Here is a 22,112-nt window from a genome sequence, read left to right on the forward strand (position 1 = left end):
TTTACCTAACAATATATCTTCATGAAGGCTACAAGTTTTCTTCATAAATTTTGAGATTAAAATGTGATATGGGGAATAATATTTATTCACAAGAAATGGGTGTTCTGCAGAAATTTTCAGTGCTTGACAGTGAATGCTGCCTCATCACTGTATTTTTTTTTTTCTTTAACAGCCAAGTTGATGCTGGTGATTCGCCGATGTTTGAATGCCTGTATTCAGAGGGCAGCCCATAATGAAAGTGATATTGATGATGACGAACATCAGAAGGAAAATATCAGCGTAAGTGCACTGTATACTTCCTTCGACAAATATTCGAGCTTGTTTTATATGAAGGTGAATTATTTTCATTTGTGCTTTTATATTGCCTGGTGAAATTAAAGTAGGGTGGATAAATAGAAAAGAGAAATCACAAAAGTGTTCCCCAGTAATGCCAGACCTTTGGGAAAGGTAAAAGGTCATTGTACAGTGGCATCATAGGTAGATAGGGTCATAACGAGAGCATTTAGCACATTGACTTTTGTAAATCAAAGTACTGAGTACGAGATGTAATATTGAATTTATATAAGACATTGGTGAGGCCCAAGTTGGAGTATTGTGTGCATTTCTGGTCACCTATGTAGAGGAAAGTTACCAATAAGACGGAACGAGTGCAGAGAAAATTTACAAGGATATTGCTGGGACTTGAGGTCCTGAGTTATAGGGCAAGGTTGAACAGGTTAGGACTTAATTTCCTGGAGTGTTGGAGAATCCGGGAAGATTTGCTAAAATTATGAGGGATATCGATACTGTGAGATAAATGCACACAGGCTTTTCCAGTGCAGTTGGCTGAGACTAGAACTCATATGGGATAAGGGTGAAAGATGAAATGTTTAGGGGAACTACTTCTTTTAAAGGGTGATGAAAGTGTGCAAAGAGCTGCCAGGGAACGTGGTGGATGTGGGTTCTATTTTGGCATTTAAGAGAAATTTGACACGTACAAAGATGGAAGGGGTATTGACAACTATGATCTGGGTGCAGGTCGATGAGACTAGGTAGAATAATAATTTGGCATGGACTAAATGGGCTGAAGAGAGTACTTCTGTGCTGTAGTGCTCTATGACTATTCTGCTCCTAGCTTGAGAACTTGTGATTTTCAGCAGAAAGCTTCAAGATAGAAACAGTAATCACACATAGGTTCAGTGACTGGATATTAACAAATGACTGCTTTGAATCAGTTAAAATAAATATTTTGATTTTGCATTTGTGTTAATGAATGAAAAAGTGAGGATCGGTACTGTTAAGTTTATACTTTTATCATATTTTAAAATTGTTTGTGACCAATAATCACACCATTTACTGACTGAGAATCAATACAATGTTTGAGATGTATGCTGTTTAACTGCATTGTCTCTTTCGCTAACTCTGGTGAGGGTGCTGTTCTTCTACTTAGATCTTTGACTAAACCCTTAGATTTTTTCCTTGTTCATCTGATTAAACCCTATTCAAACAGTACTGCTATCTCTGTTTTAGCATTTAAAATATTACACTGGAGATGCCTCATAATTGTTGTATCGTACTAAATGGCATAAAAATTTTAAATCACCATGATTAAATAGTAGCTTTTTCCCCTAACGATCCTGCCTCTGAATAAGCATATTTATCAGAGTTAGAGTTTGGTGTTTAACATTGAAATCTAAATTAAACATAGTATGCACTTCAGTGTCAGCTGAAAAGAAATGGTGTTACCTTTAATATATGTGTGATATTTGAACAACTTATACTTCTATTGGAGATCTGTAGACATGAGCAACAGTGCATTGCTATTGTCACTTTTTTTCAATCGAACCGTCATAGCCATTCTTCTAGCATTTCAAATATTTTAATTTGCCTTTTCTTAGGTTTTGGAGCTCAATCTGTTTTTTTTTGTTTTGGAAAGTAGATTTGATGCCAGGATATGGAAGAAATTTGAAGGGGGAAAGAGTTGAAAAGAGAAACTTAAATGCTTTTAACTGAAAAGTTGAAAACCAATGATCTTTTCCAACAGGTGCTGGATAGTGTGCTGTCAGTGAATGATGGTGCCACAATGGCTAGCTTACTGGAAATTATTGTTATTTTATGGAAGAGCATCCAAAAGGCACTGAATGAAAATGAAGAAGCTAAAAACTACACAGTTGCAAAGTTTGCAACTGTGCTGCCTGAATATTTTAAAAATTTAACGGTAAAATGTCTTCTTGTTAATTGTTAACCATATTTCAAATGGACTGAAAATAGTTATGTTTTGGTTTTGTTTACTAGTATTGCTTTATTATTACATGTACCGAGATATAGTGAAACGTTTTTCTTGCATATTGTTCATACAGATCAAATCACTGCATAGTGCATTGGGGTAGAACAAGGTAAAAACAATAATAATGCAGAATAAAGTGTAAGATCTACAGTGCAGATAAACAATAAAGTGCCAGATCTTAACAAGGCAGATTGTGAGGTCAAGTGTCTATTATATTTTACTAGAAAACCATTGCAGCAGAGTTGAAGCTGTCATTGAGCCTGATGGTATATGTTCTCTGGTTTTTGTATCTTCTGCTCGATGGGTGAGAGGAAAAGAGAGAATGGCCTGTGTGGGTGAAGTCATTGATTACTGAGACAGTGAGAAGTATTGACAGAGTCCTTAGAGAAGAACCTGGTTTCTATGTTGTGCTGAGCTGTCCATTAAAGCAATTAATGCTGTTTCATATGATCACATAGAACATTATAGCACAAGTCGCTTTGGCTGATCTTTTAGCCTACTCTTAAGATCAATCTAACTCTTCCCTTCCACATAGCCGTCCATTTTTTATACACATCACATGAAACACAGTTGCCATACCGAGCCATTATGCGTCTGGGTTGGATGTTTTCTGTGGTATATCAATAAGAGTTGGTGAGGGTCAAAATGGACACATTTCTTTAGCTTCCTGAGGAAGTAGAGGCATTGGTGAGCTTTCTTGGCCATTACATCAATGTGTTTGGACCAGAACAGGCTATCGCTGATGTTCATTCTTAAGAAGTTGAAGCTCTCACACTTTGGGTGTGGGGTACTGCACATGCTCCCTTCTATATCAGCAGTGCTGAGATTGAGAACCCTCTCCATGTCAGCACTGTTAATATCGAGGGGAGCATGTGCAGCACCCCACTTCCTGAACTTGATGAACAACTCCTTTGACATTGAGGAGAAGATTGTTGCAATGACACCATGTCACTAAGCTCTCTATCAGATAATTTAATTTGTGTGTTTGGGCAAGGTGTAAAATGTCTGTACTCGTATTTTGTGTTCAGACCAAATTGTTTGCATTTTTACAGGATGACCGTTGTACTGTCCCCTTAATAATTCTGGCTTCATTCATGCCTGCAACAGCAGTTCTCACCTTCAGGTACAGTGGCTTCAAAATTCTTTCCTCATTTTGAGAAAATCAGAATAGATGGGTGACATCAACTGAGCATGTTGGCTGTAAGCTGAGAGCAGTCAATCAGGAAGAAGAGTCAAGCAAAGATGCTTTCATAACTTAAGTTATGCAGATATATAATATAAATACAGATGATCTGGATGAAAATTCGAAGTACACAGTCTGCACAATAAAATAATTGTATTTTAATAAAATTTTATTACTTTATCCTACATAGCAGGCTTTCTAGACCACAAGGTTTTGTATAAAATTAACTCATTGCATCATTGACCAGGAAATTGCATGCTGTTTCAAAATTAAATTTTTAAAAAATGCTGTAAAGCTTAAAATATTGAAAGTTTTGGAAGCAAATGGAATTAAGTTTATGTATTGCTCTTTAAACTTTAAGTGATTTTTTTCTATCCATATTAGTGATAGACATAAATTGATTGATCTTTTTTTGCATTTGCCAGAGAACATCACTTTGTAATGTTAATTTTAATTGTTTTAAGTAGCTGAACATATTTTCAGCCATTTTTAGGTATTTATTATTAACTACTCTGTTTAAGTATTTGATACATTAAAGCAGGGGGTTCCTAACCTGGGGTCCACGCACCCATTGCTTAATGGTGTCCATGGCATGAAAAAATTGGTGACTGTTGCGTTAAAAGTACTCAAAAAGATGAACAGGAAAGCATTTCCTTTGAGGAGCAAGAATAAGGGGATATTATCTAACAACAAAAACATGGATATTTAGGAAGGAAGTTGTGGAAATTATTTTCTCCCCCCAGGGAGGTTTGAAGAAATTGGCATTTTCTCTCCTAAAATGATAAGAATTGTGGGCCAGTTGGAGGTTTTAAGGTTAAGCGTATCTGTTAGATAAGTACTGTATATCACAGGACATTAAAGATATGGAAAATTTGAATTTGGATGCAACTCAGCTATGATTGAATTGAATAGCAGACCAGTTTTGGTTTGAATGGTCCACTTTTATTTCTTATTCTTTATTTGTCTAACAATTATTTAATTCAGCCAATCATGGTTCTTTGGATAACAAATGTAAAGACATTTTAAATTTAGGAATTGAGTACCTTTTATTTCACTCAGTAAATGTTGACGTTGCTCGCAAAGCCCATGTTTAATGTTTATCTCTAATCGTTGTTGATGGTGGTAAAGCACCTTTGTGAGTTGGTGTAATACTTGTGCTGATAGTACTCTCACAATGCTCATGTAAGGAATTTTGGCATTTTGATCAAGACTGTTTCCAAGTCAGCTTAGTGTGTGACTGGTCGGGAACACTTAGAAGATAGCATTTCTTGGAATGTTGCTAGTACTTTGCTAGTCTTCATTGATAGAGTTATTAGATGTATGTATGTATGGGATCATCTACATATGTGTTCGCTTGTGTGCAAATTTTTTCTGAAAGAACCATGTTATGGTAGATATTAGTCTCTTTGTTTATTGGTAGTGAGTGATTAAACTACTGAATTAGCAAATTGTTCTCATTGTGGCAAATAAAGGCAACTAATTTGTTCTCTCAATTTATAGATAACAACCAGGAAGATGTTAAATTGATGTACAAAAATTCATTTTCATGATTTTGATTATTTGGACCCTGTTAATCATCTCTTTCAGTTGTGGTGTACTCTCAAAGTTAAGAAATTTGGATAAAGACGCTGATGAGAATAAGTATTCTTCATTGATAGACTGCCTATGTCAGTGGGGAAAAGTCGGACATGTGGTTGAGCTGATTACTGATTGGCTGACAGAGGGGCTTCCTCAAAAGGTCAGATAATTCTTTAAAAATTTTAAGTGCTTCGTATGCTTCATATACCAGAAGAATTTTTGTCACCAATTTTTCTTATAAAGGAATAATAATGGAATGAAAATTGTAGTCTTGTACTCTAGGTTTGATTTAATTAGATCTTTAGAAGAACAATGGAAAATGTAGAGTATTTCGGAGAGATTCAGAACACAGGTGTCCCCCGCTTTACGAAAGTTCACTTTACGCCACTTTGCTTTTACAAAAGACCTACATTTGTACCTGTTTTTGCTAACCAAAAGAAATCCGAAGAGGATTTTCGCTTTTATGGTAAAAGGTGCCTGCTTTAAACTTGTGTTTACCCTGAGAAAGACTACCATGACCATGAAGCCTTGCGCGGGCAGGTGTGTGCGCATGCGTGTGCGTGCCAATTTTTGGTATGATTTGGTAAGTTATTTTTTGGGTCTGGGAACACTGAAAAATTTTTCCCATATAAACTAATGGTAATTGCTTCTTTGCTTTACGCCATTTCGGCTTACCAAAGGTTTCATAGGAACGCTGTACTTTCGGATAGTGGGGGAAACATGTACTACAGATAAAAGAGAATACAGGTTTCCCCCGCTATCCGAAGGTAGAGCATTCCTATGAAACGGTTCATAAGCTGGAAAGTCGTAAAGTGAATAAACAATTACCATTTATTAATATGGGGAAAACTTTTGAGCGGTCCCAGACCCAAAAAGTAACCTACAAAATCGTGCCAAATAACACATAAAACCTAAAATAACAGTGACATATAGTAAAAGCAGGAATGATATAATAAATACACAGCCTATATAAAGTAGAAATACTTTTCTGCAAATTGCAGCACTGTCTAGCGCAGCAAAAATCTCACGGCAGCACTGTCAGTGGAAGCGCTCTGGGCAGAAACACTCTCTCTAGTAACCTTTAAGCTATGAAGCTGCCAAATCTTACCAAATAACACATAAAAATACACAGCCTATATAAAGTAGAAATAATGTATGCACAGTGTAGTTTCACTTACCGGATCTCATCGAGACTGTTAGCCTATCAAGAGCATCTCCAATGTTGGCGATTGCCAATTTTATATTGTATTCTTTCCAGATCTCTCTCAAAAACGCTTCAGAGTTGCCCTCTCTGTCAATGGTACTTACAATAAAACGCATCACATTTTGCGTATAGTAAGCCTTAATTGTGGCTATTAGGCCTTGGTCGCACGGCTGCAGCAACAATGTCGTATTCAGCGGTAAGAACGCAACACGAATGTTACTGCCATACTCGGTAATGCCAGTTGGATGAGCAGCACAATTATCCACAATCACAAGACTCCTATTATCGAGGTTATTTTCTCTACAGTATTTTTCAACAAAAGGACTAACATATCCACTCGTACTCAGAAAAAAGCATTTGGGTATTCCAAGCACTTGGATGTGAACAGAACACAACGGGAAGTGTTTTCTTATCAATGCCTTTAAGTGCCCTGGGATTTTCTGAATGGTACACTAGTAGAGGCTTAAGGACAGCATCACCTGTGGCGCTTTTCTTCTATCCAAATAAATGTCTTGCTTGGCAATTTTTTCCAATAAATTGCAGTTGCGTCACAGTTAAACACTTGCTTATGTGAATAACCATCTTCTGTAATTATTTTCTTCAGTTCTGCTGGGAACTTTTCGGCAGCTTGAGTATCAGCCGAAGCACTCTCTCTGGTAAACATTAAACTATGAAGCTGCCCTCGCCTCAGAAACCGATCAAACCACCCATGACTACTTTTAAATTCCACTTTTGCAACACTTTCATCACCATCGTCCAGTGCTTTCTGTTTCAGCTTATTAAAAAGACTGACTGATTTCTCCTTAAGTATAAGAAAACTTAAAGGAACACCACGCTTTGTACACCCATCAATCCACTCAAGCAACAGACTTTCCATTTTATCCATTATTGGATGCCGACTAAGAGAGACCACTTTGCTACGAGCAGAACCAACAGTAACATCGGCAGCTTCCAAAATTCTTTCTGTCTGCGTATAAATAGTGCGAATGGTGGACTCAGACAAGTTCAACGCGTAGACAATGTCCTTACTAAGTTCACCACGATCGAAATGCTTAATTATGTCTAGCTTTACGCTAAGTGTAACACCCTTGCGAGCTCTCTTAGGATTTTCCGATACTTTAGAACTCATCTTGCTAACGGATGCACAAAATAAATCAAGGTAAAGCATGTGTTTAAGTAATGGCGGCTGGAATGCAGTTCCAGGGGAGGAGCTTGGCTGTTTGGGCGTGCGCTGCCTTTTTTCGTAACAGTGAAAACACCTTCTGTTAGCGAAAACAGGTAACTAATGTAGGTCTTTCGTAACAGCGAGGTGTCGTAAAGCGAATGTTCAGAAAACGGGGGCCATCTGTATATAAATACCTAAATGTGAAGACAATCTTGACAAACAAGATTTCTAGTTTCCAATAACATTGAACTTCTAGTGTTAGTCTACCACGTGTTTTGGAGTTGACTATTTGGCGTTAAAATGTTTATGTATAGCCTCCCTTTGACCCTCTTGATCAGTTGTTTCCTGGTATAATTTAAATTCTACTGAAGTATATAACAAAAATTGAACTTGTTTCAGAGTCGTACCCTAATGAGTTGAGAGGTTTCTGTTGCTCCACACTGGTATAAAAAGAGTCGGGCACTCATTTGTTATTTTTATCCCATTGCCCTTCCTTCCTCATTGGTTACACTTCACATTTTAACCTGGAGACTGATATTCCAAAGAATGAAAACTATTTAAAATCGGTAGTTAGTAGGAACTTTTAAATTGACCTTTCTACTGACTGGTGCCACAAGAATATATTTTTCTTTAGTGATAGGGAAGTAATAGTAATTAGTGATATAAATAATTATGATTGTTTAATTTTTAGGAAACGTTACGTGAGTTTCAGGAACTTGGCAATGTGCAAGAGTTATAAAATTGTGGTTGTCTTTGACTTGTCAAATCATTGTTAGAAAGTGACAAAAGTATATCTTGATTTATCTTCCAGAACAAGAAGATCCAACCACGTAAAGTTCGAATCCAAGAAATGGTACAACCCAAACTGGAGTTGGCAATAAAATTTTTAGAATATATACTGACTAATATAATGAGTCGAGAATGCTTGTTGGATTTGCCACAAAGAAAACTGACACAGCTTCTGAAGGCCTTGGCAGCTATGAAGGTAATTTAAAGAAAGGTTGAGTACTAATTCTTGGCATGCAATGTTTGAACGCTGCAGCAACAATAATTATTTTATCTTGTCATAGAAATTATTGTGCACTTGACTTCCCATAGCATGACACAGGTGAAATCAGACAAAAATGGAAAGTTAGCAGAAAGGATAATTGAGTGGAGAAGGCTGTATGAGCAGAGGAGAGAGGACATGATGGAATTTATTTATGAGAATACATTTCTACCCTGAGAAAAAGACTCTGACTATCTACCCTAAGAATAACTTTCATGATTTTATAAACTTTTCTCAGATTTCCACTTGGCCATCAGCACTTTTGAGAAAATAGCCCAAGTCTCTTTATAGCTGATAATCCCCTAATCCAGGCAACATCTAGTTAAACATCTTCTGTAATTTTTCCAAAGCCAGAGCATCCTTCCTGTAATGAAGGAATGCAAATTGCACACAATACTCCAAGTGTGGCCAAACCAAAGTTTCATATAGCTACAACAAGACTTGGAATTAGAATTGGAATTGGTTCATTATTGTCACATTTACCGAGATGCAATGGAAAATTTGTCTTGGGTACTGTTCATACAGATCAAATCATTTATACAATGCATTGAAGAAGAACAAGTTAAAACATTATTAGGATAAAATGCAACAGCTACAGAAAAGGTGCAGGTAAATAATAAGGTGAAAGATCATTAATACATAGATTGTGAGATCGAGTACTAGAGAACCATTCAACAGGTCTTAAACAGCTGAGAAGAAGCTATCCGGGACCCTGGTGTTACGTGCTTTCAGGTTTTTGTATCTTCTACCCTTGGAAGAGGAGATAAGAGGGCATGTCTGGGATGGGTGAGGTCTTGGATTATGCTGGCTGCTTTTCTGAGGCAGTTATCGATTTTGTCTGGTTTCCTTATTCTGAAACTCAATACCCTGAGCAATAAATGCAAGCATACTATATACCTTCTTTCCCACCCTATCTACTTGCTTGGCCTCTTTCATGATCTATGAACTCGGATCCTAAGACCAGTCTATATATCAATGCTTTTAAAGGTCCTGCCATTAACTGTATGTATTTTCCTTGCATTTGACCTTGCAAGATGCAACACCTCACATTTGCTCAGATTAAACTCCTATCTCCCATTTCTCTGCCCATATCTGCCATATCCTTTGATAGCCCTCTACCAGTTCACAACTTCACCATTGTTTTTTTAATTGTCAGCAAACTTACTACCCAAATTATTTCTTCCAAATAATTTATAGAGGCTCCAGCGCTGCTCTCTGTGGAACACCATTGGTCATAGACATTGCCTAAAAAAACCTTTCTATGGGCAAGCAAATCTTGAATCTAAGCCATTATCACTGTGGATCCCTAGCACCTTAATCATGTGGATTTGCCGATCATGAGGACCTTGTCAAATGCCTTATTTAAAGCCCATGTAGAGAATATCCATCATACCTAGTCACCTCTTCAAAAAATACTCAATTGTGTTTATAAGATGTGGAGGCTGTAAATAGAGAGGGAAATGCACAATTATAGTCACTGAAGATGCTATTGTGACTTTAATTAAAATATATCTGGACATTTATAGCTGGAGTCCTTGCTATATACTTCCCTCCATACCAGAGCAAAATGGATTTTCAAGTTTTTTTTACTGTTAATGCTGTTTATAGACACTGATCTGAGGTAAAGTAGCATTTTCTGACAATCCAATTTGTTTCCCAGAGGTGAAGTGGAATCGGAAGCAGATTTATTGTCATTGACATAAGATGTAAAATTTATTTTGTGGCAGCAACACAGTGAGAAAATATAAAAATCTATATCATAGCAAATAAATAGTGCAAGAAAAAAGAATAACAATTTAGTGTTTATGGGCTAATCAGAAACCTGATTGTAGAGGGAAAGAAGCTGTTCCTAACTTGTTAACTGGGTTTTCATAACATTAATTTCCATTTATTATTGAAATCTATTAGTGGCAGTTATTAAGTTGCTTAATTGTTGGTATAATCCTTGAGTTAACTTGTTTTCTAGGAACTCCTGGTTTCCTTTCTGAGTACATCAGAAATGATGCTTCATGATATAAATTTGGATACAGCGCTCAGGGCTTTTAGTTTACATTGTCGATTAACTATCCATTTACATAACAAGGTAAGTGACGTGTATTAATGAAAATTGATTTAGAAGTAAGTTTCTTTTACTAAAGCCTGAAGCAAATTTTCCCCTTGAAGATATTCTGAATGTGGTTTCAGCAGTAGGTAATGCAGTCTTAATATAATTTAGTGGGATAACATATCAGTTTCCAGGTGAAATGCTTGAAATATGTTCTAGAAGCTGAAAATACCAGTATTTAATCAGATTTTTGCAAGCATCATCATATGACTCAAACTCTTCAGCTTTTATTTTATTGGTTGCAATGCAGAAGTGTATATTAAAACACAGAACAATACAGTGCATATCATTTGGGGGTTAAGCAGCAGGGATGAAGTGGAATTAAAATATGAAAGATAATTTAGCATTTTATTCTAGGTTCAACAAAAATTCAATTAACAATAAAGGCCAGGGAATATCATTCAGCAAAATCGGATAGGATGGATAATCTGTAAAATGCTTATTGTAAAAGCACAGCATTATAAATGATTTTGAACCTACTGTGTGATACCAGTATTTCTGGTGTCCAAGGCCACACATTTCCTTTTTTGATTGGCAGACATATTTTGCTTTACGCTATTTAGTCTTGATTATTGCAAACCCAGGCGCTACATTTCATTTCTTTATCAAGTAAAATTTCATGACCAAAAAAGCTGCAAAAATCTCAGCAGATGAAGCAACATCTGTGAAAAAAGAAAGAAAACTTTCAAACTGAAGACCTTTAATGAGATCTGAAAAAGGGAAAAAGCCAGTTAATTTTGATTGAGCAGGATATGGGGAGGACAATGGGTGAACAAAGGGAACATCCGTCAGAGGGTGAAACAATGCAGATATTAAATGGGTATTTAAGATCCTTTGGTACTACCAACTGCAAACTTTATGTAAATAGCAAGGTTCCAACTAATGTTAGACTACTTGTGTTGATCAGTGCCATGGATAATTTGTTGTTATTTATTACAGTAAGTCTCTGTCCCACAGAAGATTTATGATATTCTTTCTCCGCTCTAATTCTGTTCTTCAGTCTTAGGAATCAGGTTTAATATCACCGTCATATGTTGTGAAATTTGCAGTACATTACAAGGCATAATAATAAATACTGTGAATTGCAGTAATAAAGTTAAAATAAATAAGTAGTGCAAAAAAAAAGCAGTGAGTTAGTGTTCATGGGTTCAAAGTCCATTCAGAAATCTGATGGCAAAGGGAGAGAAGCTGCTTCTGAATCATTGAGTGTGTGCCGTCAGGCTCCTGTACCTCCTCCCTGATGGTAGCAATTGGAAGAGGGCATATCCTTGGCGATGGGGGGTCCTTAATGATGGATGCTGCCTTTTTGAGGCATCGCTCCTTTGAAGATGTCCTGGATGCTGGGGAGACTAGCACCCATGATGGAGCTGACCGAGTTCACAACTCTCTGCAGCTTATTTTGATCCTGCACTGTGACCCCCTCCCCCTTATGTTAGAATGCTATCCACAGTACATCTGTAGACATTTGTGAATGTCTTTGGTGACATAACAAATCTCCTCAAGCTCCTAATGAAATAGAGCCATTGTCCTGCCTTCTTTATAACTGCATCAATACGTTGGGCCCAGGATAGGTCCTCAGAGATGTTATTGAATTAGTTGCCAAAGGTCCTTTATTTAATTCTTCAAATTATATGGAATTTGTTAAGGACAAGTACTTTCTTATAAATAGGAATTCTGCAGATGCTGGAAATCCAAAATTACACACACAAAGTAACGGAATGCATTCTGCCTGACCTGCTGAGTTCCCCCCACATTTTGTGTGTACTCTAATACACTCCAAGTTTATCAGGTTCATAGTTAACAGAAACCAAATCATAATGAGTGAGATCACTCTGTTAACTATCTCATGGATTTGATAGCAAATTGTCAGCTCTCTATAGCCTAAGTGCCAGCCTGTTTCTGTGCATCTGACCTCTACTATCACTGGACTCAGCTATGAGTATAAGGCTGGTTTCACTGCATTGAAGGGGCAAATTTACTTCACAACTGGCCCCATAGGTCCACGTTACCCTAGGTGATGCTTCTGGTGCGGTCTCATTCATTTGAATAGAGTTACCAGTAGCAGTCCAGGAGATACATGGCTGGTCTGTTGTCTTTAAGTAAATCAATGTTAACATGATTTCTTCTTGAGTATCATTAAAAAATATTTCCATTGTTTTGAAATGGTGGAAAGGTTCTTCTTCCAGCCAGAGTTGTCAGGAGGATTTTTGTACATCGTTGCAGCTGAGTCTGGTTGCTGGCTTGAAATCTTATTATAATTTGTGCCAATGCAATAGCAAAAGTTAAGTGTGTGACCACAATAAGGATAGCAAGAGATGGAATTGATGGTGATTAGGGTGAAATAACAAATTTGAGGCATTAGCCGGGTTGAATAGCATACGGTCCATAATTTTGAATAGTAGAACAAATAAAGTACATATCAAAATGTTGACCTGATTGCCCAATGTAAGTGGGAATGTTATAGCTATAGTGCATTGTATTCTTTAACAGGCAATTGAGGTTTTTTAATGGTAATGCAATTTTATCCACAGTTAAAATCGTGTGCTTGTGAAATTTATATCCATTTGTTTTTTCAATATCTTAGAGGTTGTGAATTTTAAGTTAAAATAATTATGGTTTTCAAAAGTTGTTTAGTTGTATATTTGTATTTTAACAGTATTTTAAAATGTTAACTTCTGTTGCAGATCTTTTTAGCTCTAGACCTCACTTGTTTTTTGTAATTATTATTTCCAGATCTCTGCAGAAGATAGAAATTATCTTTTGATTCTTGAAGATAATGCAAGCTGGATTGATGAGAAAGTATTGCAGTTCATGCATATTCCAGGAAAGGAGATGGAGGTGTCAGAGCACCAAAGTCAGGTTGCAAAACAAGTGGTTGATGTAAGTTTGCCATTGTGAATTAGCAGAAATTAGTTTTATTTATTTTACATTGATTTCAATCTGGTATAATGCTGAAGGGTAGGTCAGATACACAGATGCTGATATTCAGTGCATCTAGCTGATGTTTCTCAACTGAATTGCCAGTTAGCTGTCAATGTGAATCCATTATTTTCAATTCTCCTCATCAGTGAATGCTGTGCATCAAAGTTGATGTGTACCTCAGAAATTATTAGTCAATAAGTTAAAGATTTGGTCATTTATGTTTAAGGTATGAAGACTCATTACAACAAAAAAGTTTATCACAGGTTTTTTCCCTTGGGCATTATAATCTATAAACTCCATAGATTTTTAAAATAAGATTTTAAGCTAAAGCCTCCACCACTCTTTCAAGCTGATGTCAAAGAGTCAACGTACAAAATAGACTTCTGGAAGTTAATAAGAGATGTCCAGGATGTCACTTGAGGAATTGAAAGGTGACTTAATTGAATATAGTGTCCTGAGGTACTTAGACCAGATGGATAGGCATAGAATCTTCCTTCTTGTAGGTGACTATGGGCTGAAATCACTGTTCAAAATTTAAATGCAGAGCTGTCCATTTATGAGATCATAAGACATCGGAGGAGAATTTGGCCCATCAAGTCTTCTCTGCCATTCAATCATGGCTGATCCTTTTTTCTCCCTCCTCAGCCCCACTCCCCGACCTTCTCCCCGTAACCTTTGATGCCATGTCGAATCAAGACCTATCAAGCTCTGTTTTAAATACACCCAATGACCTGGCCTCCGCAGATGCCTGTGGTAACAAATTCCGCATATTTTCCACCCTTTGGCTAAAGAAATGTCTCCACATCTCTGTTTTAAATGGATGCCTTTCTATCCTGAGGCTGTGCCCTCTTGTCCTAGATTTTCCCCACCATGGGAAACTTCCTTTCCACATCTACTCTGTCTAAGCCTTTCAATATTCAAAAGGTTTCAATGAGATCTCCCCGCCCCTGCATCCTTCTAAATTCCAGCGAGTACAGATCCAGAGCCACCAAATGTTCCTCGTATGATAACCCTTTAATTCCTGGAATCATCTTTGTGAACCTCCTCTGACCCCTCTCCAATGCCAGCACATCCTTTCTTTGATGAGGAGCCCAAAACTGTTCACAATACTCAAGGTGAGGCCTCACCAGTGCCTTATAAAGCCTCAGCATCACATCCTTGCTCTTGTATTCTAGACCTTTTGAAATGAATGCTAATTGTATTTGCCTTCCTCACCACTGACTTTATGTCAGAGATTTTTTTTCTTTAAGGGTTGTGTGTCATTGAATTCTGTTCCTCAACATAGATGAGTTTTGTACATCCTTAATGTAGAGTTAGATTTCTGAAAAACTGGGTTTAGGTTGGAATGTAACATTGATTCTGTAGTCAAGACAGCCATCATACTATTGAATATGATAATAGGTTTGAGGGGTTGTCCCCTTCTGCTAATTTGTATGTTCTTATTTGGATTGTTGGATGTGGTAATACTGTAGGCACACTCTTTGCCTCAGGCAGAGGGAAGGAGGCAGGGTTGGTGGAAGACAGACTAGCATCTAGGAGATGAGGGTGAATGAAACTACAGCAGAAGGATAACAAAAGGCAGTGAGGTGATGCTGAGAACATGTGGACATTCATAGGGCAATAAATCACTAGAGGGAATTGTAGGGAGAATTATTTTTCTCTTTCAGTTTTCTCTAAGGTCAGAATTATTTTAGTTTCCCATGTATATTAATTGTTGAACCTCAACTCCGTAAGTATTCTTTATCCATTATGAAGACGTAACTTATTAGTAGCCCCAGATATGCTTTGAATTCTTTTACCTTACAGTCTTGTTTAAATCATAGTCTACGGGTGATTTTCATTCCTAGTTTTCTCTTTTTTAAAAAAAACATTTTTATGATAAATAATTTAAATAATGATGGCAAATACATATATCTAAAGATGAAAGTTCCTTTTTATTTCTTTCCTGATATTTGCAAATTGAATAGAATTGTAGGAATACCAATCATATTTTTCCTTTATTTAGATGTACCTCTCGGTCTGCAAGGATATTGTTATGGTGGGTGCCTCTGATAGGAAATTCCAGGCTCAGTTGCTGGGATTTGCTGTTGCTGTGATGAACACAGGTAATATGTTTATAACTCCTTTCTTTGTTTCTTTATCACATCCAGTTCATGTGTCACAGTTTGATCATTCTCATAATAACGGTAATGTCTGGACTGTTGAGCACCTAGAGATGCTCTGAGGTAATTATCAATAATAAGAATATACACCAGTAACAAGGAAGGGAGCAGTCATCTTTGCTCTTTATATTCCTGTTGCAATCTGACCATCCCCTGAGTTCTTCTCCCAAAATCAACTACGTAATCTAGAAGAATCAAACAAGAATTTTCAATAAACCAATGAGTAATTTAAGTAGCAAGAAGTTCTAGAATAACAGAAATTGCAACAAGCATGAATATTAGAAGCATATAGGACTCCACAAAGGATTAGCAACAAATCAATAAAGAAAGCCATCTCTGAAAATCGGCTAAAGGATGGCTGTACTTGGGAGCTGAATGTCCAGGTATATACGGTGTATTGTTATGCTTATTAATTCTGAAACTTAATAAAAAGATTGAAAAAGAAAGAAAGGTGGTGTGGCACTGTGTATAAGAATATTAAATTATTAGAAAGAGATGACATAGGATTGGACGGTGTAGAGTCTCTGACAAGGGTAAAAGGACCCTTAGGGCAGTTGTATACAGGCCTCCAACCAGCAGCTGGGATGTGGATTTCAAATTACAGAAGGAGATAGAAAAGGCGTGTCAGAAAGGCAATACCATGATAATCGTTGGAGGTTTTAACATGAAAGTGGATTGGGAAAACCAGGTCGGTACTGGACCTCAAGAGAGAGAATTTGTAGAATGTCTAAGGGATGGATTTTTAGAACAGCTTATTGTTGAACCCACTAGGGGATCCGCTGTGCTGGATTGGAGGTTTTGCAATGATCCGGAGGTGATAAGAGAGCTTAAGATTTAAGGAACTCTTAGGGAACAGTGATCACAATATGACTGAGTTCACATTGAAATCTGAGAGGGAAAAAATACCATCCAATGTGTCGGTATTTCAATGGAATAAAGGAAATTACAGTGACATGAAAGGGCAACTGACCAAAGTTGACTGGATAGGGACATTTGCAGGAAGGACAGCAGAGCAGCAATGGCTGGAATTCCTGTGAAAAATGAGGGAAGTGCAAGACAGATATATTCCAAATAAGAAGAAATTTTCAAAGGGAAGGAGGACACTACCATGGCTAACAAGTGAAGTCAGAGCCAAAGCAAAAGCAATAGAGAGGGCATACAAGGAAGCCAGAGCTAGTGGGAAGATAGAGGATTGGGAAGCTTTAAAAAACTTGCAGAAGGAAACTAAGAAGATCATTAGGAAGGAAAAGATGAATTATGAAAGGAAGCTGGCGACTAATATCAAAGAAGATACTAAAAGTGTTTTTTAAGTATATAAAGGGTAAAACAGAGTCGAGGGTATATATTGGATGGATAGAAAATTATGCTGGAGATATTGTAACGAGAGATGCAGAGATGGCAAAGGAACTGAATGTGTATTTTGCATCAGTCTTCACAATGGAAGCCGTCTGCAGTGTAACGGACATTCAAGAGTGTCGGGGAAGTGAAGCTTGCAGTGAAAATTACAACTGAGAAGCTGCCCAGGAAACTTAATGGTCTGAGGGTGGATAAATCTCCTGGACCTGATGGAATGCACCCTCAGGTTCTGAAGATTGCGGAGACATTAACGACGATCTTTCAAGAATCGACAGATTCTGGCATTGTACCGGATGACTGTAAAATTGCAAATGTTACTCCGCTATTTAAGAAGGGTGGGAGGCAGCAGAAAGGAAACTATAGACCTGTTAGCCTGACATCAGTGGTTGGGAAGTTGTTGGAATCGATTGTTAGGGATGAGATTACGGAGTACCTGGAGGCACGTGACAAGATAGGCCAAAGCCAGCATGGTTTTCCGAAAGGAAAATCCTGCCTGACAAACCTACTGCAATTCTTTGAGGAAATTACAAGCAGGGTAGACAAAGGAGATGCAGTAAAAATGGTGTACTTGGATTTTCAGAAGGCCTTTGACAAGGTGCCGCACATGAGGCTGCTTAGCAAGATAAGAGCCCATGGAATTACAGGGAAGTTACTAGCATGGGTGGAGCATTGGCTGGTCAGCAGAAAACAGTGGGAATAAAGGGATCCTATTCTGGCTGGCTGCCGGTTACCAGTGGAGTTCCACAGGGGTCGGTGTTGGGACCGCTGCTTCTTACAATGTGTGTCAATGACTTGGACTACGGTATTAATGGATTTGTGGCTAAATTTGCTGATGATACAAAGATAGGTGGAGGAGTGGGTAGTGAGAGACTTGGATAGTTTAGGGGAATGGGCAAAGAAGTGACAAATGAAATACAATGTTGGAAAGTGTATGGTCATGCACTTTGGTGCAAGGAATAAACGGGCAGACTATTATTTAGATGGGGAGAGAATTCAAAATGTAGAAATACAAAGGGACTTGGAAGTCCTTGTGCAAGATACCCTACAGGTTAACCTCCAGGTTGAGTCAGTTGTGAAGAAGGCGAATGCAATGTTGGCATTCATTTCTAGAGGTATAGAATATAAGAGCAGTGGTATGATGTTGAGGCTCTATAAGGCACTTGTGAGACCACACTTGGAGTATTGTGTGCAGTTTTGGGCTCCTTATTTTAGAAAGGATATACTGACATTGGAGAGGGTTCAGACAAGATTCACGAGAATTATTCCAGGAATGAAAGAGTTACCGTATGAGGACCACCTGCCAGCTCTTGGACTGTATTCCCTGGAGTTCAGGAGAATGAGGGGGGATCTCATAGAAGCATTCCAAATGTTAAAAGGCCTGAACAGATTAGATGTGGCAAAGTTATTTCCCATGGTTGGGGAGTCTAGGACAAGAGGGCATGATTTCAGGATTGAAGAACGTCCATTTAGAACAGAGATGTGGAGAAATTACTTTAGTCAGAAGGTGGTAAATCCGTGGAATTTGTTGCCACGAGAGGCTGTGGAGGCCAAGTCATTTGGTGTATTTCAGGCAGAGATAGATAGGCTCTTGATTAGCCAGGGCATCAAAGGGTATGGGGAGAAGGAAGGGGAGTGGGGATGACTGGAAGAATTAGATCAGCCCATGATTGAATGGCGAAGCAGACTTGATGGGTCGAATGGCCTACTGCTGCTCCTATATCTTATGGTCTTATAAAGGCAAGATGAGAGTAAATTGGCCACAAACATAAAGTACTGTTCGTAATTCTATAGCCATATGAAAAGGAGAGGACTCACAAGGCCAAATGTTCATCATCAACAAGAATTTACAGTGGGAAATTAAACAACTGCTTTGTGTCTCTGAACAGGACTTTAAAAATAATCTGTCAGAAACACCTGAGAATGGCAAGTCCATGAGTGTCAGGTAATGGGATTAAAAAAAAGCAATTGTTTCACATAAAAAAAGTACCTGTGAAGTTGGTAAGTAAAGAGCAGTTAATCCCAAAGACCTGATGATCAAATTCTAGCTCTGAAACAGATGGTTAAGGGGCTAATAAAGGCTACAGTTACTATCTTCCAAAATTCCATAGATTTGAAATTTGTCCTGAGGATTGGAGGTTACAAAAATTGCTGGATAAAACAGATGATGAGAACCAGCTGCTCCTCTTGTTGTCTGCCCAATGAACTCAAATCTTGAGATATTTAAGCAACTAAATTGTGCTGGATTCAGCCTGCCAGCTAGACTCTATCCCTTTTCTCCTTTCCTTCCACGTATAGAAAACTGGTATGGATGTGTAGGCCCATTTGTTCTTGGCCTCCCAACAGACATCAGGCCATTGAGATACAGTGAGAGATTGCCACTGTCAAAGGCTTTTGAATAGGTTTTAATTGTCTAATAGTTTGACATTTATAAACTATTAAAACAGATCTCAATAACTTTAACATTTTAATGAAAATATATAACAATGCTAAATAACTAAAAACATAAAAATAAACTGAAGTAGTACAGTTTTCCACTGATTCAGAAACAACACTCAAATGCATGATGTTGCTGTTTGTATGCAACCCTCTGTGATGCACACCTGAGGGGCTGAAAACAAATTGTATCAGATCCTTTCCTTCACCTTGCTGGACTTGGAGTCATTTGGCAGAAGGTCAGATGGTGCATCATCTAGCCTCTAGTTTATCATGGACATTTGAAGTTTGGTCAGCATCCAGACTTGCTTTTGAGTCTATTGATATCTGGCAGCTAAGCACAATATGGCCTAATGGTGCCTAAAGGAGAATTTATATATTTATTGACATACACTGTGGATTTGGCCCTTTCAGCCACGCAGCCCAGTAATCCCCCGATTTAATCCCGGCCTAATCAGGGGACAATTTACAATGACCAATTAACCTACATCTTTGGAATATGGGAGGAAACGGAAGCACCGTGTGGTCACGGGGAGAATGTACAAACTCCTTACAGACAGCGATGGGAAATTACTTAGTTTTAAATATCTAAAGTATTTAATTATGTTTAGTTTTAGTGTTTGACCTCTATTATAATATCAACAACATGACTAAAAGAGGAAAAATAGCAATACTTATCACACAGTAAATTACTTCAAAAATTGATTCTTTGAAATTTGAAACTGACTGCTCATTACATTTCATGCAAGTGACTTAGTTTTTATTTGTTTTGTGAATAGCCTTGCGTATGCTTTTGTGTTTCATCATCAATATTAGTTTCTCCAAGTAACCATAATTTGAATTATATTTCCAATTAGCTGTTCTTTCTCAGGATCTTGAATATAAAATGTTTGCTCCTTCCTACCTCTGCTTCATTATTTCAGAAAAAGGAGTCTTCAGTTTGCCATTAGTGATATCCATTCTGAAAGAGATTGCAGTGGACTGCCTGTCTCAGGACATCTGCAACACCAGTGAAAACAGCAAAGAAATACTCAACATTGTCCAGAAAGTATTCCATAAAATTTTTGAAAACCTGGCTCGTAGTTCAAAAAAGAACCAGGCAGAAGCTCTGCAGGTATCAATTTATAATGTATTTTATTCTAAGTATTTATTTAGTGACTTAAAACTTAGAAATTGATAATGTACTGCAACTATCTGTAAAATTTCAACTTGTTTCTTGGTGTAAGAAGTAAATTTATATTTACAAATTTTGCCATTGTCATTCTTGGCAAAGTAACTATGAAGACAGTAAGGCAATAATAGTCTTGCATTGATGATGCCTTATATGATATCCAACTCAAGATATGCCTAAATACTCAGTAAGAATTAATTGAGTTAAGCTGAAATCTCTTCGAGATAATTGGGTTAATAGAGTTGTTTAGATTGCTCCAACTAATAACTATGAATAGATAAGCTGAGGAAAATTGATAGAAAATGGAGGAAGAGTATATGTATAGTGAGGAGGTGATGATTTTCATTAAAAATCAAAGTTAGCTTCATAAAAATGGAATAAATCATTAGATTTAAATCTGTCTAGACAGTGCCAAAATGAATTGGTGCTATGCAATTGAAAATCTGGTTAAGCCAGAGTAGAGCATTTTTTGTGCACATTTTGGGTTCCTAACTGTGTTTCGGAAAATGTATTGATTGGCAAGAGTTTTTTTTTTGCCTTAGCAATACATTTCCAGCACAAATCTCTGAGGGGTAACTTCAACAGAACTGCAGCAGAAAATGTATACATAGTGAAGCCTTCAATGTCTGGAAAATGTCAGTTTTTACTTATAGAATAGACCATTAGACAATGGGACATAGGAGCATAATTAGGCCATTCAGCCCCATTGATTCTGCTCCACCATTCCAAATGGCTGATTTATTATCACATTGAATCCCGTTCACCTGCCTTCTCTCTGTTACCTTTAACACCCTGCTAATCAAGAAGTCAAACTTTTACTAATATTGCTTATTATGTGAAATGCCAAATTATCAAATGCAGCTGAGCTGGATTTGAGAAAAGAAAACAGTCCATGTTAAACTTCAGTAATCACTATTCAAAATCATCAGTTCTTTCTAAGTCATATTACACTTAAAGTTCAATTAATAATAATATAAATTTACAAACTTCAGTCATTGCCTTTCTTAGCAAAGTAATAATGAAGACAATAGAGAAGTAATAGTCTTGCACTGATGATGCCTTACATGATGTCCATCTCAAGATATGCCTAAATACTCAATATAATTATATTTTGAACACTGTGTTTTTGAGTAGCCTAAATGATAAAATGTATATAGAATCCTTGGGGATTATTTGAGGAATGAGACAGTGTCTTACATCTACTATCTACCATTTAGAAGAGCAACAACATCTGTTGCATGGAACTGCTATCTGCAATTTCCCATTCAAGGATCTCTCAGCTTGGTTTGGAAAAGTGTCATCACAGTCATTCAAAGGTTCATTTTTATATCAGAGAATGTATACAGTATTAAACCTGAAATTCTTACTCTTTACAGACAGCCACAAAAGAAGAAACCCCATAGAAAGTATGATAGAAACATTAAAACCCTGAAGCCCTCCTCCCACTCCCTTTGCACAAGCAGCAGCAGAAACATTGACCCCCCCCCACCCCCACTTGTGGCAGCAGAGGCATAGACCTC

General features: G+C 37.4%; 1 protein-coding gene across 2 annotated transcripts in view; it reads left to right on the top strand.

Moving 5' to 3' along the window:
* ncapg2 (non-SMC condensin II complex, subunit G2) overlaps nucleotides 1-22,112 on the top strand; it is a 116,935-nt gene that overhangs the window by 74,533 nt on the left and 20,290 nt on the right. For both annotated transcript variants that reach the window (XM_063042412.1, XM_063042411.1), the window contains exons 15-23: nucleotides 173-279; nucleotides 2,024-2,197; nucleotides 3,319-3,389; nucleotides 5,037-5,187; nucleotides 8,208-8,381; nucleotides 10,411-10,527; nucleotides 13,282-13,428; nucleotides 15,476-15,575; nucleotides 20,345-20,535. In XM_063042412.1, the coding sequence (XP_062898482.1) occupies nucleotides 173-279; nucleotides 2,024-2,197; nucleotides 3,319-3,389; nucleotides 5,037-5,187; nucleotides 8,208-8,381; nucleotides 10,411-10,527; nucleotides 13,282-13,428; nucleotides 15,476-15,575; nucleotides 20,345-20,535 (1,232 nt within the window). The remainder of the gene's footprint in view (nucleotides 1-172; nucleotides 280-2,023; nucleotides 2,198-3,318; nucleotides 3,390-5,036; nucleotides 5,188-8,207; nucleotides 8,382-10,410; nucleotides 10,528-13,281; nucleotides 13,429-15,475; nucleotides 15,576-20,344; nucleotides 20,536-22,112) is intronic.

Source organism: Mobula hypostoma, chromosome 3 (genome assembly GCF_963921235.1).
Source record: "Mobula hypostoma chromosome 3, sMobHyp1.1, whole genome shotgun sequence".
NCBI classification, from domain to species: domain Eukaryota; kingdom Metazoa; phylum Chordata; class Chondrichthyes; order Myliobatiformes; family Myliobatidae; genus Mobula; species Mobula hypostoma.